The 24,877-nt window shown below is 41.6% G+C and overlaps 1 protein-coding gene across 3 annotated transcripts in view; it reads right to left on the bottom strand.

The window, feature by feature from the left end:
• The window catches only part of plxnb1b (plexin b1b), a 94,165-nt gene that overhangs the window by 33,240 nt on the left and 36,048 nt on the right, over positions 1-24,877 (bottom strand). For all 3 annotated transcript variants that reach the window (XM_056397574.1, XM_056397591.1, XM_056397582.1), the window contains exons 3-7: positions 7,466-7,554; positions 5,454-6,624; positions 3,750-3,932; positions 1,162-1,290; positions 778-878 (exon numbers count right to left, since the gene is read on the bottom strand). In XM_056397574.1, the coding sequence (XP_056253549.1) occupies positions 778-878; positions 1,162-1,290; positions 3,750-3,932; positions 5,454-6,614 (1,574 nt within the window). In that variant the 5' untranslated portion in view covers positions 6,615-6,624; positions 7,466-7,554. The remainder of the gene's footprint in view (positions 1-777; positions 879-1,161; positions 1,291-3,749; positions 3,933-5,453; positions 6,625-7,465; positions 7,555-24,877) is intronic.

Raw genomic sequence — 24,877 nt, 5'->3', positions numbered from 1 at the left:
AGCTCACAGTGGCGGTTAACATCTGTTCAAATCTGGTGTGAGCTGACAGAGGTTTAGCTGTGGTGTTCAGTGTACAGGCCGCTCACTGCATCTGTCACTTGAAGCAGGACCATGTAACGTTTGAAAGAGGTGAGCACTGTAAAATACTAGAGTCACCTCCCCGTGACTAGTTTCCCTGTTCCCTGTCCCTGTTTGTCCAGAGTCAGATAAAATATCAACCGTTTGTGAAATTTTGTCATAATTGCTGTGTGAAGTCTTGAGTAATGGCAAAAAAATGTTTTATGAGGTCACTGTGACTGTGACCGTGACCTCTGACCTTTGACCACAAAAAGCTAATCAGTTCATCCTTGAGTCCAAGTGAATGTTTGTGCCAAATTTGAAGGGATTCCCTCAAGGCGTTACTGAGATACCGCGTCCATGAGAATGAGCGGGACGGAGGAGGGAGAACCTGAAAACAATACGCCTGTCGCCGAAAAAATACAAATACAAATACAGACAAAATACTGATCATGTGATGATGCCACAGCTGAGCTAAAGGTGATGTCTTCACATCGCTCATTTTTTCAATATCAATATCAATAATAAATCTAAACAGTAAAAAGAAACTAAACTAGAAACCAGCCAATGTTTCACATTTTAATTCAATTATGAAAATTGTTCTAATTTAATTTATCTGTTGACTCGAGGACTTAATTCACACACACGAGTGGTAAATAATCTTTTTTGTTAGATTACGACACATCCAGAGCTGGAGTTCGCTGCTGCTGTTTGTCTCACCTTCCCTCCAGGACACACCAGCCGCAGTAGGGGTCGTGGGCCAGCAGGCAGGAGTGGCAGTCTGGGTGCTGCTGGCATTCAGCCACTGGCCTCTTCTGCAGCTAGAACCAGGACAACACAATCATATTCAGTCAACGCTAAGCTCCCAAAAATCTGATTATAGAGAATAGGTGGCCCACTTTCTTCAGTGGAACAATGCAAAATGAAAATATGGTCATTAGAATAATCCCAACTACAGACGGCCTCAGTGGAGGAGGGAGAATTGGGGCAGAAATTAGAGTCTAAATCATTTCTCTGGCAGGGAGGGGCATCTAGAAAGAGAACCATAAAATGTGAGGACAAGAGTCCAACTATTGTATGTTGCGTGTCCGTGTGGAGACGCACCATGGTATGGGTCATGATGAAGAGATGCTCCTCCTTTTGGTCGAGGATGAGGTCCGCGCTGATGGCTGCGTTCTGCTGAATGGCGATGACGGAGTACTCCTCCACCTCGCCATTTGGCCCCAGGAACACCTGAGGAAATGCACACAAATGAATGAGGATTAGGTATCAATTAAGCTGAAAATGTGAATCTGCTCAAAGTTTCTTTCTGCTAAGGCCTTATTTGAATCAAAAACATAAAAATAGTTCCATTATTTTTATATTATATATTTTTATATATTTCAACAGGGACTGCACAGGAAATAATAAGAATTTAATTTGATAATGTTATGTAACTGACTGCTCTAAAAACAGAAAAATACTAAAAATCCCCTGGAGTCGGGATTCTTTTGTCAAACTGCATTTTAAAACTAAAATGATCTCTGTCCAGACAAGCATCTTAGCTCCACATCAGAAATAATCTCTTCCATACAATTACACCTGAAAATACAGATCACATGACCATTCACTGGGGATGTGTGTGTAGGTGTAAACAGGAAGTAGATTGTCTACTCTGCAGTTGGTTAGTTGCAGAAAATCCTCTGAATGAGGAACAGCAAAGACAGGTGTAGCATTAAAATACAGAATTGAACTGAACAACAGCTGCTAGCAAAGACAACCAGGTCAGTAACGCCTGTAATTCATTATCATGTTGTTTTCACCACTGGTAGTCGAGGCTGATGAGACCCAATCAGGGAGCGACCGTGGGTGACTAGATTATAGTTTCCAAAGGTCTCAGTCTCTCCCCGTCCAGATTCAACACAACCCCGGAGTTTTTAAACTAAAACGGGTCCAGCAGCGTTTCTCAAAGTCTCTGTTTTTGGGGCTTGAAAACTCTGTAACAGTGTGAACGGGAGGAAGAAACGTAGCAAAAATGAAGTGTTTTAAAACTAAAACGTAGTAGTGTGGATGTAGCCTCAGACAGTCAGCCCTGACCAGTGAGTCTAGTCCTGACACAGTGCCGCATATCGCAACCTGTTTCAGAAAGATAAAAACACCAAATCTGATCGTTTCTAAATGTGAATCCTCACGTTAACTTGAAAGGTCCAGATGGAAGGAAAATGCATTATCTTCTCACTCATTCCTCAGTCGGAAACCAAGTCCAAGCCCAACTTTCAAAGCCATAAAGAATAGCCTATCCAATACGCCTATTGTTCAAACTTTCAAATGCTCGTTCCTGCGTTGATCTCTAAACAGCGTATGCAGCATAATAGACCTACTGCTGTCAAGTGGTTGCCAATTATCATATATATATATATGTAGCCCAAAAAATATGGAAGAATATTTTCCACATATAATTATCTATTTTCTAATCTAAAAGGGCCCCGGCCCTGTGCTGGAATTCCGGCAGTGCCAGAAAACTTTCAGCCATACGTTATACAACACACAACATGTCACAAAGAAGCTCTGACCTTCTGAGGCTGTGGTGTGACTTAGAAAATACACATTTGGGTAGCTGAGACTTGACGCCTGTCTGTCTGCATGCAGTGCCCTCTTCTATTGTATTGCTAAATTCCTCACTATCTTACATTACCCTTACCTTACTAGCTGATTCATCTAAAGGCCCTTCATGGCCCCCTGGTAACTTGACCCTAGGTGTTACACTGTACGGCCTCTAGAGGACATTACCTTTTGTTTCTACACCTTTTGATCACCTTGTTATCCTCTCTGACCACACGTCTTTAACCCAAAGTCAACTGTATTTACATACTGTTGACCCCTCCTCCCTTTTTTTCTTCAACTGTATAACTGTCCCCCTGCCCTTCACTCTGGGTCAGTCTACTGCCTCAGACCCGCTCTGTGTCAGTTGGCTCAGCGTATCCTGGGATACCAATAAACTCACATCACTACAGCAAACTTGGAACTAAGGACTTGAGTGAATTTTCTTCAAGAGGTGTAATGTTCACCTGACTGATGCAAACATCTGAAGCTCACTCTGCTTGTGTGTGACAGGCAGAGTGTGTGCGCTCTGTGCTCCGTACAGATAGGCGCAAGTGTATTTGCTATTTAAAAAACAGGTGTAAGATAGGCCCTTTAGAGTCAGTGGTCTGAGAAGACCAGAGAGCACTGACTTAACAGTACCAGTGATATACTGATGGTGTTGACATTCTATGTTTCGATAATTTACCAGATGATTTAAATTAGTGCAAAGGGATAATCTACATTAAACCTGCAAACTTTCTTTTAATAACAAACTCAAAGCATTACTATACAAGCACCAGGACTCAGCTCTTGAGATTATTGCTGCCTGTCTCTACACATGGAGACTTAGATCCACTGGTTGGCAAGATAATAGCCAGTGGTCAGCATCTGGAGGCAAACAGAGAAAAGAGCTGTCTCACTTAAACCTGGTCTGAATACAAAATAATGATGCAAGTTGTAAAGCATGCCACACTATTACTTACTCCAGCAATAACAGAAGAATCTGGGCATAACATCACAATATTCGCTCATACAGAAAAGGCGCTTTGTTAGTGACGATGTGTGTGTGTGTTTCCTGAGAAGAAACACACCAGAATGCAGACTGACAACCTGTCTGCGCATGCTGTTACCTTGTGCAGGTTTCCTTTGGAGTCTCCCAGGAAGGCAATGGTATGTCCTGCCCTCACACTGATGGACACAGCAGTGAGACGGGCAGACGGGCTGTCCAATATTGTTTCTGCCTCCACAGCGATTCGACTGGCCATCGGGCTGGGGGTGTGGTCAGAGCCGCAGGGGTAGGCGTCCAGGGTGTTCTAATAGTGGGGATACGAGAGAGAATAATCAGTGCGTGGTGATCGCAACATGTCAAGTTCAGATGAGATGAAGATTAGATCATAAAATGAAATAACACTGTAAATTACATGTGACATGTAATTATACTGCTTTCAAAGTCCTTCAAGTGATTTGTCATTAATTTCTGAGTGAGTAAGCAAGTCACCAAAAATAAAACAGCAGTGCTCTGGTGGTTGGTGAAATCCCAGCAGGGTTTACTGTGGAGGGGCTGGCTCCTATCATTTCTACACTCTGTGCCTCAACGCTTTTAGACAATTTGGCAGGAGGGACGGTTGTTGGTGTTTGTTCCAGGCATATCATTTTTTCATGAGTTCATTGCTTAATTATTGGTAATCTTAACAAAAGGAAGCAGAGGCAATGAACCTGGGAGCTCTGCCTACTGAATGCATGTAGTTGGCTGATGTACTGGAATGAATTCACTTCTCTGGCCTGCTCTTAAAGAGGCCCTGTAGAGTTTTCTTGAAAACAAACCAAATATCATCCACATGTACTAGCTTGTGGTCTTCTTCCCTGCCTTTGCATTTCTTGTGTTACCACCAGCTACAGATCAGTAGAATTGTGGGACACCAGTGGTAGGACTGTGTATCACATCATCAAGATAAACAAAACAGTGACCAACACGACCGTAGCACTACTAGAGGTCTAAGACTACACAGGGAACCTTTCATAGAGACTGCTTATGTACCTGACTACAGAACCTGATTTCACCACTGCACAAAACTGTCCACCTTTAAACTTTGTTGTAATAAAATAGCTCAACGGTATTCAAACAGCTACATATAGACATAAGTCAGTATTTATTAAGCCATGTGGAGTGAACCCAACCATTAAAGGAAAACTAGCAGGGATGATTATGTGCTAAGAATAGCCCCAAACTACATTATACGTACTGAAACAGTTATGAAGTCATGACGTCCATTCTAGGAATCTGGCTTGGAAGCTTAAAGACTGACATGTCATTGACTGGACTGGCTGATGGGAGCTCTTGATTACACTGTAATAACACAGTGCTGTGCAGACTGCCATTATCTGGACTTAAGCCAGGAATAACCGCTGGTGAGATAATGACAAAAAAGATTGCTATATTATAAGTTATATTTCGGACACTAATGTTTGGTAGGAGTCCTGAATCCTGATCACAAAACATGTTCCCCACAGCTTAGACTTTGCGATTTATTTGTGCTCAATGATCCAATTGAGATTTGACATCTTAATCACAATGTAAATCTCTTTTCAGCTCCACAACAAAATTTTAACTATCTTACAATAAAGTTATCACAACAAAAGATCTGAAGTCACCTGTGAGTTGTGACTTCTCACAGAATGATGTCAAACCTACAGCACATCATGATTTACACTGAAATCCATTAGAACAAATTATGTGTTAGTGCTCATTCATTTGCACTTGAGTTTTGTAAATAATAACAACCTACCAGATAAACAAGCAATTTGAGCAATTCAATTCGATGTGATGAACTCACCTCTGGCAGGTTGGCACAGTTAGACTTGACTTCATACTCAATGTAGGCTGCCTCAACTCCTGCTTCTCTACCCATCTGCGTGTAGCACAGGTCTCTGGTGGAGTTAATCCTGCGGTCCACATCTTCAAGATTAAACATGCAAAGGGCAGAGTCCTCACTGGGCCGAGTTGATGAAGCCAAACGAGTGGAGAAGACACCAAGTAGAATCTCCGAGCCTTGGCTGACTACACCGTCCTTGGAAAGCCCGAGTTGGACAGCTTGTAGCAGGTTGTAAATTTTTCCTGGCCTGGAACGGCATGTTAAGGGTACTTCTACATAGGAGTAATAGGACTGGTCGTCCAAACATACACGAGAGATGTAGGTGCGGTACTCGCGCGACTGTGACTTAAGGTCACGCCTGTAGAAGAGGAAGTATACATGCTGACGGTGGGCAAATGAGGCCACAAAATGATGGTCATATTCTGAGAGACGGCCAGCAACAGCCAACTTGGCGGTCTCCTCGTAAGAAAAGATGGGTTCCTGGGCGAGGTTTCTTGTGGAAATAGGTGGATGGCTGCTGGTGTAACCCCGACCAACGAATAGTACTGGCTGCCTCTCAGGATGTGACCGAACCACAAGCCCAACAGTGCTAACGTTGGGGTGGTTAGCTGCTACATATTGGGTATCCACCGGCCTCGTGGTGGAGAAAAGTACCATATCCACAGAATCCAGACTACGTTTCTGACAGATTCCTTGGTTGACGCTCCCACAGGTAATAAGTTCCATGGAATAAGGATCAACCAGCAGGAGCTTGTTGTGGTTACTGGTGACCCTGGCCTGAGGGCAGTTGCTCTCAGTAACAGGAGGTAAGCACTCCCGACTGTCTGTGACAGGTCCAGTGTCATCCTGGAGTTCAGGTTGGAGGAATCGGTCTAACTGAAACAGGTGATCTCGGGCCCCGATATAGACCCGACCCACGTTGTGGTCAGGATGCAGGGCCAAGTGCTCAAACAGAGTATCATTCCGGATAAAGGTGGGATGAGGATTAGAGGGGGAGGAGTCTGATCCTTGGACAATGCCACTGGGTAATGAGATGAAGGGCCAGCCAACTCCTATCAGCAGGAGAGACAGCAGTGTCTGGACTGCTAAAACTGAAAGACGACGCACCATCCCCGGAGGCATGGCAGCAGAGCTGAGGGAGAGAAGACAGGACAGGTTCTTATAAACAGCATCTCCATTCACTACAACGGTTGACATGTCACAAACCTCCACACACACACATTTCTACATGAATGATCACACATTTTGTTGCAGAAACCATTATGGATACCAGTCATGTTTTGTTTTTGCATGTATGGCCCTTGACTGGCACTGGAATCAGATGTGGTGTCTTCCTATAACTATATAGTTCAGACAGTAGGTATTTGGACGGTTACACAGTTTTCGTTCTTCAGCACATTGATTGGTTGGAGAGCTAACCAGTGGGTTTTACCAGCACTGAAGGCCCAGAGTGTCACGCCAAAGCTGAATGGAGAAGCTAAATGACTAAGCAAATCAATTAGCTAATAGGAAAAGGAAAAGCAGATGGAAAAAAGAAATGGAAATTGAAGAGGGAAACCAGGTATGTATTCCCATTTTCAAACTGCCTTTTCAAATAGTTTTTAAATTCTATTATTTATTCATGAATTAATAAATGTATTTAAACAGTTTATTTAATGAGTTTTTTATGCTGTTTTTGTAAATCCATTTTCAAATCCTAATCGTTAATTTATAAATTCTTTTTTACAATTCCTATTTTTAATGCCTGCTAAAATATGAAATTAAGGAAATGCTTTATTACTTTTCTTGTGACATCCCTGGTCCCCCATGTTTGTGTGTTCTTTCTGCAGATCAGCCGTGTAAGCATAACTAATACAACTAATACAATAAGACATTTATGGTTCCTATTTTTAAACTCTATGACTATATCAAGTGACATTCAATTACAACAGCCAGTGGAGGACTACTACAGCAAAATAAAGTATCTGACTCACCATTTGTTTCCAGTGGTGTTTTATAGAGGCATGTCACCTCCTGACCTCCCAGCAGCATGGGGTCAATAACACATCCTTCTGTACGCAAGCTGTAACACAAAGGGCAGTGAAGACACATGAGTACACTCTATACTTAGACACCCACCCAGTGAGAGTTGTGTGTTTGTGACAAACACAGACTGACAATCAACATTTTTTTATTTCTTTTGCATCACTGCATTTCACTAAAATCCTTGGGATTGCTCATTCCCATTGAAATTTCCATCAAACCTATGTGTGACTGGCTACCTCCATTTTTTTTTTCTTTAAAAAAAAAAACCCTCAGAAGAAGCCAAGTCGAGTAGTGTTGGTCCAAGAAGGCTTTCAGTGCCACACACACTCTGTCCCAGTTTACAATCCACACTCATTGCTAGGAAACAAGGTACAAAAACCTTTGGTTTTAGAGTCCCTGCCAGAAAAACAAGTTGCTGTGAGGAGAAAGAGGGTGGCATGGGAACCTTCAGAGGGGTAGAGTTCTCTTGTTGGGGCACCCAAGTCTGAGGTTCATACTTAATTTGCAAAATACTGTGATTATGACTGTTTAATTGGTGGGATTGCTGAATGAAGCAATCCCACTATATGCTGTTGTCAGGTCGAAAAAAGAACATTCCATTTATTCTTCATTTTCATCCAATTCTCCTTTTCACTCCTTATACAGCATCTCTTCCTCTTTTCTGTTCAATGTCTCCCACTTCTTTCTATTCACCTCTCCTCCTCCATCGTCTCCCAACAGTCCATCACTGGCACAGAAACAGGATTATTTCTTTCCAGTTCAGGCGGATTTCCAGTGAGTTTATTCAAAAGGGAGGTGGGAAAAAGACGGACACAGGCTGAAAAAGACACTATTCACCCCAATAAACAGAAAAAATCTTGTCAGTTGCATGCACGCACACACGCACACACACACACACACACACACACACAGACACACACACACACAAACACACGCACACCTCTGTTCCTGCCACAGTAGGACCAGCAGAAAGCTTACTTTGTTGGAAATCGCCTATATGTGAGAATGAGGTTAAAAGCCTTGTAAGAGACCAAAGACTGAAATTTTATTTGAACATAATAATTGTCATTATCATTGATATCTACATAATTTCAAGCCAATGCGAATTAAATCTGAAACTCATCCTCAAGCATTTGGCACAAGGCCAGTATAACTACCTCCAGCTTCAGTACCAGCAGAGACTCAGAGGTCAAGCAGACTGGCCGATGCCTCGGCCCCCCAAACCTGATATAATTAAATCTATGGTCTCTCAGAACAGCCACACTGGAAGGCAGAATGAAAAGTTGGCTGTGATGGAGAGGAGGGAGACGCGATATAAACGAGGATAATGGTTCGTATTTTCAGACTGTCTCTCCCGGAGGATGTTCATATGAAAAGTGCCACAAATAGTTGTGTAAAGAATGAAAGAAAGAGAGCAAGTGAAAATTACAATGCCTGACTCCAAGAGTGAGATGTGAGTGTGAATGTTGTATCGTCAACACAGACCCCAACCATCCAACGCCAGAGAGGTGTGGGGGCAGGGGTGTCCCATGTTACCCGAACAGCCAACATGCAGATCAGACATAGTATAAATCCTGCTTAAACCAAAAGACAGTCTTTCCCCCTGACCCCTGAGGTGGGAGGAGTGACTTTTCATAACTTGGTTAAAGCTGCAGCTCTGTTACTACAGAACTTGAACTCTGTAGTCAGCATGACACGACTGTGGTGGAAAGGGGCTTTACAGCTGTGTGGAGAGAATCCTGAGAGACCACTTCAGAGCCTGATGGAGCAGAAACAGGAATGAATGTTTAGAAGCACTAGTTCAACAAATACAGCGCTTCTCCCTGTCCCTCCACTGGACAGAGGTTTCAGCAAGCTGGATCCATAATACTTCGCTGTGGGTAACACTGTTGTCTTCTCCAACAACTCTCAAAACTTTTGGCTGTTACTTACTCATTTAATAGTAACAGGCTAGTAAGGCCCTTATATATCTAAATTCACAATTTGCTGAAAGCTGCAAATCTAATAGCCAGAGGCTACAGTAAACTGTGCTGCCATCACTCCGGGTCTCCCTTTTCCTAAAGCCAATAATTGAATCAGGCTCAACTTCATTCAGGGTTTGAGACACATGAGAACAAGAGAATGGACTCCTGATTCAATTCTCTCACATATCGAAAAAAAAACACACATATTGCCTCCGAGTTGAAGTCTTTTTTGTTGAGGTGAAAGGGGGAAATGCATGGCTGTAATTGCTTTATCTACATGTTCCTTTACTTTGAAGTAATGGACTCCATTTCCAGCCCTGTCTACAGAAACAGCAACTTCACTAAGTTCATGTGATGGAAAATGGTGGTTGAAATAACTTTATACTTCATACACAGGGTTTGAATTATAGGGGGTCAGAGCCCCCTGATTAAGACTAGGACCCCCCAAAAGAGGTAAAAACAACAGTTTGGGGAAGTTGAAACTTTTATATTATATTCTTACCTGTAACTGTAAATATTACAATATATTTCCCATATTGATGTGTGGAAGACTCTTGTAATACGATTTCAGACACCCTAAAGGGAACTGTACCAATGTCTCGTCCGTCTGCCTCACTCTATCAGTGGCTCCATCCTCAAGTCTCTGCTCCTGTGTGTCACACAGACACTGTAGGTAAATGTAATTAGCAGTAGCTAACTATCTAGCTTGTTTAATACACTTTACTTTCTTACCTTACGAGTTTCTGGATCAGATTTTATCAAGTATCTACAGATGAACAATAATGTTAGCTAATTTCTTACTTTAGCCTTAAGTTATGGTTTAGCTAAATAATGTTTGCTAGCTGATAGCGCACCCTTTCATTTCCACTGTTCCTCACGATTGCTGGCACTATGATGACTTGTAAAATCCCTCCTCATTGTATTATAAACTACTGTGCAGTGTTTTTGCATCTAAGTTTTTATCATTACCATGTATTACTCAACCTCCTTGATTGTATTTCATTTTCTTAGGGGCACTAGAAACATTGCATCCCACCATTTATTTTAAAACAGTGTTTTTAGTCTGAACACCTATGACCCACTAAATAGTTAGAAAAAGGTTTGTGTTTAGTCATATGATCATATCCCTGAAGAAGAATCTAAGTATCTGGATTCCCCTGTCTAAATAAAGGTTGATGTGAAGGACCTAAAACTTTTGGTTTGATTAATATAAAGAATCCTTGTCAATATTGTTTAAGTTATATGTTTATGTAAAAAATCAATATGGGCTAATATGCTATTATCAGATTGTTTTATTCCCTCACATATTGAGGGTGGTATAGGCCTTAAAAATCCAACATTGTCTGGCATGGTATGGCTGGTGACGGTGTTGATTGGTGTTGGCTAGAAGCTGTAGTGCTGGGTGTGGTAGTGCTGAATCATCTGGACAATATCTGCCACAAATCCGTTCAGTCATTCAAATTACTCACTGTATCACCTTGAAGAAGGTGCGGCCATGCCAGACTGATGGATCAAGGCAAGATGGTTTGAGGCAGGAGGAGGATTTCCTCCGAGTTGAGCAGCCAAACTTGGTGCAAGTACAACTCCCTCTGCTCTGTTATTTACTACACAAGGAGAGGTCAAGTGTACATGTACTTCTTCACTTGTACTGAAGCCTGTGAAGATGACAGGTAGTTAAGGGACCTGTAGCAGACAAACAGGACCAGCAGGTTAGGACAAACCACCACAAATGGAACCGACTGAGGCCTTGGCTGAAGCCAAAAGACTCCACAACACAACAGAGCATTCCTGAGAGGCACATTCAATTGAGCCATCATCCGCTACACTGAGTCCAGCCTTTCATTCATTTACAATTCAGTTATCTTACATTCTGGAAGAGACCGACAGGGACAACAGCGGAGAGGGGGGGCCAAACCATATTTGAAGTGAAAAAGGCTGGCAGAGTGACATCATCGGACAAAAACAGGGTTACAGGAAGACAATGGTGAAAGGGGAAGATGGGGTGAGACAGAGAGGGGGTGGAAACGATGAGGGAAATCACCACAATCAAGTACTCACAAGCCTCAGTGCTCACTGAGAACTGATGGAATGTGACTAACGATAATAAGGGAGTGGGGGGTGAGGGAGTGGGGGTGGTGGTGGGGTGGTGGTGGTGGATGTTAATTACAGTGCCTACCCATAATGCCCCATTCAACACCCAGTCATTTGTAGAATGACTGGGAGGGGTAATAAAGCAAGTTTCTAATTAGTGACATGATTGTGAGCATAAACAATCAAACATGCACAAGTGCGCGCACGCACGCACGCACGCACGCACGCACGCACGCACACACACACACACAAACACACACACACACACACAATCTAGCGGGGGGGACAACTAGCTCACTAATGTTCACTAGTGCCCTTCTGTATCTCAGAGACAGAACAAATCAGATGACTGGCTGAAAGCTGTATGTGCTAATCGTTACAAACTCTGTTTTCATATACACTGGCTTTTTATTATTGACCCAGGTGTTTTCTGATGTTACTTCATACCTCGTAGATAATTAAACCAGAGGAGAACGTCTATACAAGCCACAGTGCTGCAACTATCAGTCACTTCACATTATCTATGCAGAAAATCAACGGGACACTATAAATAGTGACCTCAGAGAAAAACAGGATATTCACATAAATAGTTCAGATAGAAGCTCTCATGTTATTGGGTTTTATTCAAACACACATGGGGCCACAGATCATCTGTTTACCAGCAAAACCTCCAACATTTCTGTTCCCACCACTGAGTGGAACCATTTTCCTCTGATTAGTAACCACAGTAATCATTCTTCCTTTAAAGTTTAAATCAGTGTAACATATATTGAACGAATATATATATATATATATATATATATATACACACACACACACACACACACATTATAAAGGGTGAAGTTTCCATTTCTTATAAAGTATTAAAAAATGAAAGTAAATCCCAGTGTGAAAACAGAACCAGACTGCTGACACATAATCACAACTATTGTAATTCCTTCGGACCTTCTCTGCTTCAAAACCGATCTAGCTCTAATAAGAACGTGCAGTAGTTATTGTACTGTTTCAAAACTCAGTCAGTCCATTCCCTCTCAGTTCCTGCAGCAGTCTGCCCGCTGGCACTGGGGCTGGACAGCCCGGCTGGCTGGCTGCCAACAAGTTATTTACAGAGAAACCCCCACCAATTGCTGTCCATCTAAAAGAACACATTCCTCCTCGGCTGATGAACTTCATAGAGAGAGGACCAGGATGAGGAGGAGGGGAGTCATTGCCCTGCGCTCTCTTCCGGAAATGTCCCTCCAGAAATTAAGACATAAAAGTTCCCAGTTTTCATGATCAGGCCCTTTTAAGGGATGAAACTGCTCAATGACACGACAGAGGACTTTTCTGGACACGTCTCAATGGTCAGAGGAGAGACACTTGTTCCTGCAGAGGAACTAGGTAGATAAAGGAAGTTCCCATGGTTGTTAAACTTTATGGCCCCAAAGAATTGACCCTGGGGGTGAGAGAGGGAGGGTGGATATCCCGCTGTAAAGGATCACCTCTACATTTGGGTGGAACTCAATGGCTTTGACCAAACATGTGCATGCGTTTCCTCTTTCCTCATCATAAATCAGTGTTGCTCAATTTTATGATGATATGATGTCAATTCCTGAATAGTGTTTTTTTTTTGTCAACTCTGACTGTTTTTTCATGTCAGTTCTGACTAATATCCGGGGCTCAGCTTTGAACTGAAAACATCAGTACATGTAAGGACACAACTGCATTTTGCAAACCTGCTGAGATTCAGTATTTGATATTCATACTCTTAATCATTCAGGAACAACACAACCAATAGAAGATGAGGGGTTATTTTAACCTTTTATTTCTTCAGATTTTTTTTCTGTCTTTTCTTCCTCTTCACTTAATATTATTATCTAAACTCTAACTCTTTGATTACATCCAAGTCAACGGACAAACCAAAACAAGAAATTTGCACCAGATAGGATCTGTGAAATAAAATACAATTTGACAATTTAAACAGTCAATTAAACAAGTCTCTTTTGGTGTCAAAATATTGTCTGAGGAAAATACAGAGGAAGAAAATTGGGCAGAAAGGAAATGCGCAACAACTCCAATCATGCTGAAACAGTCCCTCGAGTCATGTCAACATGATAAAGGAGCGTGTCTGTGGTGGAATTAGATTTTAAAGGGGCATAAATGAGAGCGAGGAGGGAGTCATCGGGGCTATCATGATCATGCCAGACAGGAAACTATAAAAGTCTGTTGACTTTATCAGGATCATTACTCAGGTGCAGACAGGTGCAGTTGGCACCACACAAATCTACAGTAGAGCAGGCAATAACTTCTGAATTCACGCAAACAGAAAAGCAATAAAGCTTCAGGGGGAAGTCGTATCTCACGTCTTCCACTTTATACTGCTTGCCATTGAGACAAAATGCTGGTGGTGTCTTCGTCTACACCACACTGGAGCCTTGAGACAGATACAGAGATGAGGCAGGTTGAGACATATTATAACACAACACAGAGAATACAATCTCATTACCTATTCTGTATGCTTGCCCCGTCCTCAGCACACCTCACTAACAAGAAATGCAGTACAGTTATGAATGAAGGGATGAAATATTTTGAAATACTGATATTATCATTGCTAATTTATTACAAATGCTGGTAATTTTTCAATACTATTTTCACTGAAAAAAAGGTATGAATTTGAAATATGAGAGAAGTAGACAAAGTGGTCACAGTCACTTGTTGACTGCTGACTTGAGAAGAAGTGAAATCACAGACACAGACCGAATCAAAACCGCACTTTAAAACCAGAAACCAACATGTGACATATGGTACGTGTGTCGACCACTGATCCACTTAAATAACTCTGAAGTTATTTTGCTAAGCCAATCTATTACACGCCATTATCAATAAACAACACTGATAAATAAGTCTTCCCACAACAACATCAAATCTTTATAAACTAGGGTTGTCACGATACTAGAATTTCACATTTCCGATACTCAGGAAGATACTCGATACCATTTTTGATTCCACGAGGAGAAAAAAATGACAAAAAATGAAGATGCATAAAAAAAATTGAAATAAAGAACAATACAAACAATAACATCAATGACAACACTATTTTTGGTAGTCTAAGGTAGTGCAATATATATATATATATATATATATATATATATATATATGACCTGCAAATGCTTTCAGCTACAGCCGTTTATTGTCTGTGCTTCTGGTGACTTGGCACCATATTTTCGTTGCTGATCAAACAGAGTTGTTAAGGAAGGCTGCCGCTGTTTCTGTCTAGTTGCTGGTCGACTTTTTTGAGCTTCAATCTGGGACTTTAAGAGAAAGATAACACTTTTCAGACACAAATAATTGTTATCCTGTTATAATACTTGAAATAATCTCTCTGAACCAAATGATTCCTGTTTTAATTTCAAAGACTTTTATTTAGTTAAAATTGGTATAAATTAAATTTCTAAAGGCTGATATAATGTGTGTCTGTGCAGTGTTGATGTTATGGTCTAAGAAGCAGGTGCATCATATACACGAGTGTGGTTCAGCCTCTGCACCACAGTGGGTTAAGTAAAGTATAATGTGCTGTGTGAGTGTGTGTGTGTGTGTGTGTGTGTGTGTGTGTGTCGTCACTGAGTCTATAATTCCATTGTTTAGGGAAGTCCGTTTGGATGGCAGCTGTCCAATAGGACATTCACACTGACACACAATAGAAGGATGTACACACACACACACTATCATTACCAACTTAACACACTCCTGAACCTGCATTTTAACTGCTTAAGCGTCTGAGCGCTTCAACAGGCTTAGTGTTCAAAGATGACTCGCCGTCACTCCCAGAGTAGACAGAAGGAAAAGACTCTTGACCGGGTGAGAGGGTCATCAGACAGAGGTGTAGCTTTGATGTCATAGATCAAACATAAAAATGGAAAATATCAAGCTTCATTTTGATGTGACCCTGTGAAAAAAAACTCAAAACTCGTTCCAACACCTTGAGCAGGAGGCACTGAACATGTTACCAGATGAAGCCTTCAGAGCTCAGTGTTGGAGTAGAAATCTGTGAAGTCATGGCAGTGAACAGTGGACAGTAGTTCTCCTGAGGCTAATAACCCAAACACAACCCTGACACCCTGTCTGCTCTGCCCCAGCAGCTCTGGCCCAATCCACAGCAGATCCTGGGTCAGGGGTCACATTAAATGAATATTTTCCATTGTTGACTGAATTCTTTTAACAATAATGGAAAAATGTGACGGCCGTCCGTCATTCTGACTGATTAAAACAGACAGCAGGTAGTGTGGCATCATACTCACGCAGTCAGATGTGCAGACCTTTTCCATTTTGCACACAGAGTACATTATGGAGGTAACTATGTTCCCCCTGGAGCAATGCGTCTTTCTGTTGTGGTGCAGACAGAACCTTGAAGATCTACAGACTGGAGGCCCTGTAGCGCGTCTGTGGCCACTATAGGCCACAGAGGGATGCAACGACGTCCTTTATGCAGAAGGAGTGCACGCTGAATTGTGAAGGGAGTGCCTGCAGGACTGAAAATCCCATGTTCTGAGTCTCGCCGACTTCTGATCAGTTCACTCTGAGAAATATTCCCCAATTTAAAAAATTTGGCTACATTCACATAGCCTAGCCTGTTAGCTTAGCTTGAGCTGCCCTGCAGCTTCTACTCTGAATGGATGTTTCCAATGTGGCTTCATTTGCTCGACACAAGTCAGTAAATTGAATCATTCAAAACACAAACTACTTGTGTGTATTCATCTGCTGCTTAATGCTACGCTAATACAACCTGCTACATCCATGGTGTATCATTGTATCCTTCATATTTGCCTGTTTAGGCACAATGAGCGAAGTGCTTAAGTGCCCTCTGCTGTCACTGCGGAAAAACATTCCTTCACCTGCCTCGTTTGGCGCTGACGTGAAAAGTGAGCATGCAGTTGGCGTCCCTGTTTCTCTGTTTTCTACACACCCTAATAAATGCATACTCCAACTTGTGGTTGAAAATTAAATGCTATTAAACTGGCTATGTCTCATTAGCATAAAAAAATCAAAATCAAAATGTCAGACAGTGAGAAAGTCTAACTCAATTTACGCCCAGGGGCAGGTATAGACACAGGCGTGTGGCAACAGGGTGAGTATCCATGCTGTCAGCCATCTTGCACCCACAGGCAGTGAGTTTACAGAAGTGGAGGAGTGGTTGGCCGATACACGCTGCAGACTGCTCTGCAGCTCTGTGTTGTTTGCCAGCGGAGGAGAAATTGCTTCACCACCAGAAGTTAAATTTTGTTTCTCTTTTTTCCTCTTTGGTGTTACTGGATGAATATCTGTAAATATATACAACACTGAAACTTACATACTGTAAACTATTTAACATTATTTACAGCCACATATATAAATCACTACATGACACATTTCTCTGGAAAAAGAAAACTCACACTTGAGCAGAAGAAAAAAACTCAAATCACAAAAGAGGCCAGTAAGCACTTGGACAGTTAAAGTAAATGATAATTATGAATTTATGGCTCTTAGAAGCAACAGAAGCTGTTGCCTATGTGGGGGTAATGCCTTCACAGGCAAATTATAGCCTGAGTTTTTACATGCCGATTATGGTGGAGAGAACTATGCACACATTAAGCAAAAGTATGCAGAATCCCCTCTGACGGAGAGGAGAAGTAGGAAGGACAGGCTATTTTTTCCTGTCGTGTCATTTTCACCAGCTCAATGAGCAGCAGTAATGGTCTACTGGAGAAGGGAGCTTTAGCTGCCTTAAAGGTACTGTATGTAAGAATGTGAAGCAATCTACATACATTAATCACTTTGATTTTTTTATTTAATGTGTGAAAAGGTTCTAAGAAGACTGGGGCGCCCTGGTGGCTCGCCTGGTACAGCACACACCATAAAGGCTCAGTCCTCACCACAGCAGGCCAGGTTAGAGTCCGGCCTGAGGCCCTCTACTACATGTTACCCCCCCTCTCCCCAACTTTCCTGTTTCTCTCACTGTAGCTATAATAAAAGGTAAAAATGCCCCAAAAAAATCACTATAATATAATAATAATAATACTGGACCTGGGCATAATTTTATGGGAAATTCCAATGGATGTGACGTTTATACACAGTGAGCCTTGCCTCACTGCCTCTCTTCCACTCCTCTACAGCGCCATCAGTGTGTAACACTAGCTAACGATAGCTTAGAAATGGAGTCTGCTAACAACAACAGACAACTGGCTTCCAGCACAACACAGACTCCAACATAAACTCCACGTAAGCACAAAAAACAAGTTTTATCTAATTAAACCAGTCCATCTAAATGGGAATGTGACCGATATCAGGGAAACTAGGTTCAACATCAGCTGATAACGATATTACTCTTTATAAATCCTACTTCAAACAGAACAGACGGTCAGCTCTAGGAAGAGTCCTGGTGCTTCCAAATGGCTTCTATTTCACAATTAATAATATACACAGGTGTGTTTCTAAACTACATCCAATCCATTCAGTTTGCCAAAGGTGGACTCCAGTCAAGTTCTGGTCACAGTTCAAGAATAAATTAAGCAAAGAGGATGCACTGGTCCTCAGTTTAGAGCTACAGCAATGAGCCTGAGTAAAAAGATTGCAAAAGAATTTCAAAAAACGTGATTTCGGTTTGTCATTATGGGTTATTAAGGGGATGTTAATGGGCAAAAATGGGAATCTTATCCATTTAAAATTAAATCTTCAGAATAAAAAACAGAAAGTGAATGTCTGTCTGAACACACTGAGGCCAGTGTATATAAAGGCACCTTTCTGTGTCTGCCTGGGCAATAAAAAGGGCAATGCAGAGAGTGAAGGGTAAATGTTAGTATGTATGACTGCTGTTTTGCCTGCTCTCCTCTCTGAACACTGTGTGTGTGTGTGTGTGTGTGTAAAAATCACACAGCTACACAAAGAGCCTCTTTGTGGTCCCATGCAGCAGATGCTGCTTTTCCATAGTTGACTTAACAAAACTTGAAGGTGTGTGTTGCTTATGGAGCCAAGCTTATTGCACAACATACAGGAGTGAGAATGAAGGTGTGAAACAGTTTGAGGACCACATCGTCCCACTGAGGTAAGAAAGCAGAAATGCTGCCTAAAGAGCCTGGGGTTCCGATAATGGGATGATACACAGGTTGATTACCAAGACAAACATGAAGTCAATCATTCACAGAGTTATAGTCGCTCAACCAAATATAACTAATTATTTGTAAGCAAAGTGGTTCAGCAAAAAGCAACCAAACAACTACTGAAAGCTTGTTTAATAGAAACCTGAACGCAGACACACACACACACACACACACACGCACACACACACACACACACACACACACACACACACACACACACTCTGCTTAGAGCCATTCAGATGTTTCCCTGTTGTTAACATGTGGACTACTACATCCATCGAGGTCATATGAGGATAAACCTAAACACATTCCTGTTGACTTCCACCCAGCCACCTCTCTTCATCAGGCTCTGTTAAATGCCTGGGATTCCTCTTGAAGGTGAGCATCGCGCTGCTGGGCCAGCTGCTGCTCCTTTACCCCAGCTTTTAGTGCTCAAGGCTGGCAGATCAAACCACAACAGCCTCTCATGAAGCTCAGGATGGGGGATGTTTTATAAGCTGCTTAAAATGCAAATGTAGTCAATATTTGTAGCTATGGACTGTAGGGTAGACTATGTGTATGTGTATGTGCAAGAGGAGGGAAATTATTTTTGTGTGTCCCTGTGGATGAATTTCTAAGTATCTGTGCAAGTTCATGTCATTAGAAAATGCCTTGAAGGGCAGTGTAGTTGTGCAGAGCTGTGTGCGCACATAATCTAATGTAACACATTGACAAGCGTTACCTTTCCATGTAATACAAACTAACCGTGGAACTGAACTGTGGCCCTGCCTGAATCTATGAGTAATCTCTCACATCAGACCTACTCTACCACAGTGGACCACCCTGAAGGTGGTCCTGCCATTGTGGTTTGAACCACCCTTGGTGAGCCCACCTTCTTTACAGCTGGAGCAAAGCATGCTGGTCTAACAGAACTGACACGCAGAGGGAATGTCACAGAAAGGAAATGTAAAGGAAAAAATACGAATAGATAAAAGCTCAACACATTCCTTTGAATCGAGACTGCATGAATGTGTGTGCTTACGTGCGTGCGTGTGTGTGTGTAGCTTTGTTTTACTATATTCATGGGGTCTGAAAACTGGTAGCCCACTATATTTGTGGGGTACGACAGCTTTGTGTGGACCATTATGCTGAATCCCTCAACTTTATAAGGCTGTTTGAGAATTTAGACTTGATGCTAGGGTTCAGGTTAGGATAAGGTTTAGGTCAGGGTAAGGATTATGTTTACACATTCAGTTGTGAAGGTTAAGTTTAGCGAAGGGTGCCTCCCTCCTAGCCCACATACACTGAAACAGGATAATCACTAGGCAAATTTGTGCATGTGTGTTTCTGACAACTACAGACAGTAAGTCCAGACAATTCACTGAAAAATTATACAAACCATTAATTTGGTTAATACTTGTGTGCACGTTCATGAACTAAAAATACTAAAATATACACTACCTAAAGTTCAGTGCTAAGTGCTAAGAACTGCAGTTCCTCTAATGGCCACTAGAGTCTGGCTCCAACAGTGAGTCAATCCCCATAGACTCCCATGTTAAAATGTCCAACTTTACAGCAGAAATAAACATGTTTACAGCCTGGTACAAAAAACTGTTTTGGTCTCTACAGGTAATTTCCTCCTTCATGACAACTGTTGATATAACTCACCTGTTTACATTTTATTAAGGCTTAAAGTTATGGAGAATCGAGGGCGTGGCCTCTTTGAGTGAAAGGTGGGTGAGTGTTTGCTTGCCACAAACCGGTATGAACCGAAGTCTCAGCTCCACACACGCCCCACCTCTTTGCCCATTTTTGGATTAGCCATGAGTAAGGGGCGCAGTCAGGCACTGCAAAAATGGTGAAGGCGGAGCAGCTCACTCTGAGCAGCTCATTCTGATTTTCAAAACCACTGTTCAGAAAGCTGTGGGTGACATCACAGAGGGTACATCCATCTTTAATTACAGTCTATGGTTCAACTAATGCTAATGCCCAACTAATGTTAGTCTGTGTTCACTCACTGGTGATGTGGATGACACAAGCACAACCATTTGGCCTCAACCAAAGCAGCTTTTACTTAAACTGAATACACAAAACAATGTCAAATACAAACACAGCAGAAAAACTGTTTCAGCGACCAAAGGTATCCCCACTAGGGATGGATGCTGAGCCCCGGTATTGCACAGGCCACGGGGCTACATTATTCACTAAGCTCCGACCTTAACAGTTCTGCTATCGGTACTGGAGCAGTTTTTTTTTCTCTGCTAGATAAATGTTATCTTACACATCTGTCTATGTAAGATATATTTCCACTATTCTCACAGAAGACTAGAGATCTGTCTCTCTCTCTTCCTGCCTGCTGTTTGAGTGAGCAGAGGGCAGGGGGGCGGGGCTGTTGTTGACACACACACACACACACACACACGCACACACACACACACACAAGACAGTGCAGCACACACACCAACTCAAGCTAATAGCCTACCTTTAGATAGAGAAGGATGGCGGACAGAACCAAATGGTCCAAAGTGTGGCTCTACTTTACTAGAGTTGATGCAGACACAGCCCATTGTCACAAGTGTGACAAATGTTTAAGGGCTACAACATTAGTAATCTGTCTAAACACTTTGCAAAAGTACATCATATTCAGACAGGAAGATGAACAGTGTTTGACCACCCTAGCACAGCTAGCTCATTCATGTCCATTCCAGCTTTGTAACGTTATGCTAGAGTTAGTAACCATTAGCTGATTGTTTAGCTATGAATGCGTTCGTAAATTTAACCTGAAATGGAAATGTAGTTTCAGTTGAGAGAGTAATATAGCCTAAATGCAATTCATTATTTTAAATAATTTGGGGGCATCCTGCAGGCAAAGTCCGTCTTGCTTTTATATTTTCAGCCCTTATCTAGGACCTTTTCTAATTGTTAGGCTATAATGCTGGTTGGTTTAATGAATAAAAATAATAGGCCAAAGCATCATATTTTATTTGTAATATTTTCTGAGTAAAATATGGGTTGCTTTGTCCAGAGTCCACACTCCAGCGTGCTCTCTGAGATCTAAAAGTCAGATTAAATTTATGAAAAGACCCATTTAAAGAGTCTCCCAACTTTTGCTGTTGTTAAAATTTAAGCTACAGTGAACCAACCCAGTCCTCCGTCTTCTTCTACTGCCGCTGGTGCGGCTCCAAATCAAGCACAAATAAACCCCTTCATGCTGGCAGCTAGTGGTAGAATGAATGAAGAGAGGGTGAAGGAGTGTCACCAAGCTGTGACCAAGTTCATTGTGAAAGCCTACACCCCTTTGCAACAGTGGAGTAAAATGGCTTTAGGTAAAATATTAGTCAGTCAGTATATTAAGTTGCATTTTTTTTTTAGGATATAGTAGTATATAGTAGGCTTGTATGTTAGACACATCACCCCACAAACACAATATTCAATAATAATTCAACAATAAATGTTTGTTTTTTTACTGTATGTAATGTACAAGGCACTCAACCCTAAATACAACCCTCCCTCCAGGAGTTACTAAAGTGACATGCTAATTCTGTCCTGGAATGACGTAGAAAAGGCCAATTTGATCTCTGAGCTCAATGATGTACCAAAGCTGGCCATTACATCAGATGGGTGGACCAGCCTCAGCCGGGACCACTATATCACTGTGACGGTGCACGATACAAGGAGAAGGTCCTCCACAGCAGGGCGGTCTACCAATCTCAAACTGGCAGAGTAGTGGCAGGGGAGATCTCTGACATTCTGGAGGAGTTAAAGACAGAGCTGAGCAAGGTTTGCGCCGTGTTACAGTTGACAATGCCAGCAATCTGGACGTTGCCATGAAGAGGCTTGGCATCCTAAAAATAGGATGCTTTACGCACACACTGAATCTGGCAGTGCAGAAAATCTACACAGTCGCTTCCATTGATAAATGGGCTGCCCGAATCAGAGCAGTGGTGGTGTGGTTTAAGAGATCCTTGATGGCCAGCACGGTCATGAAGGAAAAGCAGCAGTTCTTTGATAAGAAGCCATTTCAAACCATTAAATTATTATTTTGAAATTCCCAAATTTTACAATCTATTTAATTCAATATTAAATTGTGGGGTTAATTTATGCTGGTTTTTTGTTGTTTCAGGCCTTAAACAACACTCACTCATCCTGGACGTCAAGATGAGATGGAACTCTTTATTTAATGATAGAGAGAGTCATGGAGCAATATCCAGCAATACAGGCAGCAGCCTTGGACCCACAACTGCGCTATGTCACTGTATTTTATTTGAGTGAATCTTTTATTTCATTTGTTTTACATTTACATCATCACGACAAAGTGATTCGTTAAAAAAACACTGCTGTTTCTTTTTCTTTAAATAACTGCTCTACTTCAAATTTGAAGTTGGAAAAATGTATAAAGTAAAATGTTTTGTTAAAAAAACAATGTTGTTGCATAATGAGAAAATTAAGCAATTTATGTTCTTAATGTAACTTTTTTTTTCCTTCCTCAAAAAGTATCGATAAGAGTACAATTAAAGTACCAGAGTGGTAGACTGATAGACATCCAGCCTACAGATACTACCACACCCTCATTCAACGAACCCATCTCTGTTTGCTCTTGTCTACAGGGGGAGTATCTGTCTGCTCTCTCAAAGTTACAGTTCATGTAACACAGTCTTTCACTGGCACTGCTCAGTAATTGTCTCAAAAGCTTTTACACAGAGATCCCACTATATTTCCATTAAGAAGACCATTATCCCAGCTTTGTGTTGTTGTGTTGTGCTGTTGCATTTTGAGATTATTTTCTATTAAATATTGAAGTTACCATTCACAGTTCAGCCATATACTAGTTCATACTTCATTAGTCTGCATTACATCTCCGGTGAATATAACATCACTGTATTCATAAAAGGAATGATGGCCACAGCTACAAAAATAAGATCCAGACCCGACTGTTTCGGGGAGGATTATGATGATTTTTTAAATCTGAATATCCCAAAATCTGCAAGACCAAATTAAAGGAGTGCTATGGCTTCTCACAGCAGCGTTTCATTGTGTTGATGTGGTTCGACCCACACCACAAAGAAAAACAGAAAAATATTTGGATTGCCTGTTTAAAGCTCTACAACACCCCTGTACTTTATACTGTCTTTTGTGTGTGTGTGTGTGTGTGTGTGTGTGTGTGTGTGTGTGTGTGTGTTTGCAGTGCTACAGTGGTTATGGGATTCATACTGAAGGATCGACAGTATATTACCACAATCTCTCCCTCTCACTTATCAGCTCAGCCTAAACACTACTCATTACTCTGTCGTCACTGCTGGTTGGCTCAGATAGAGTCAAGCTCACAGCATCAGCTCCATGTCTCATCACGATGGTATACTATGTTGTCACCTATATATAATTATGCATTAGAAAGTAAATTCATGGAGAGTTTAAACTCCCATGTATTTTTCCAATACTTTGTTTGGCAGTGGCATTAGTGCGACACAGTATAAGGGCCATATTGAGGAAAAAAAAGAAATCTGAAATATCAAGAATGATGTCATAATTTTATAAGAAAGAAATCATAACATTACAAGAATTAAAAATGCAAAAATTCAAGAGAAAAAAAAACATAATTTTGAGCAATATTAAAACAACCAATCAAACGGTTGAAAGGACAGTCAGTGGTCGCCTGAGCTGCTTCTGGCAGCTGCTGTTTGTTTGTCTGACAATGGAATAGACTCGGTTTCTTCACAATCTTTTCAGTGTCCTAATGCTGCTGCTGATGATGATGTTGATGGCCCAAAAGATGAAGTATCTTCTTATTTGTGAAAAGTAGAACTTCACAGGATGCTCCACGTTCCTCATTTTAAAGCTTCTGATATTCCCCTCTAAAACAACACAGAACCTAAAATTACCACTCTATTCCTCTCATAATATTATGACTTTTTTTCTCATAAAATGATGAGTTTATTCTCATAATGTTATTACTTATTTCAGATTCTCAGATTTTTTTCCATCAATGTGGCCCTGATACTCCGTCGTACATTACAGCTGCAGCTTCAGTGTCAGGACGTTTGCTGGTAAACTAGTAAACAGCACATGAGGATACAGAGTGTATTTGGTTTCACAGGCTGTTGGGTCTCCATTCCTTTGGATCTGTGAGCTTTGAAAGAGTCAGGTAACAGATGCACAAGCTGGCAGTAAAGTAGAGAGTGGTAATTATACGCTCTAACACACACACACCCCTACA

Source organism: Seriola aureovittata, chromosome 2 (assembly GCF_021018895.1).
Source record: "Seriola aureovittata isolate HTS-2021-v1 ecotype China chromosome 2, ASM2101889v1, whole genome shotgun sequence".
Classification (NCBI taxonomy): domain Eukaryota; kingdom Metazoa; phylum Chordata; class Actinopteri; order Carangiformes; family Carangidae; genus Seriola; species Seriola aureovittata.
The sequence above is the reverse complement of the archived record's forward strand: the minus strand, read 5'-3'. Positions and strand labels throughout refer to the sequence as shown.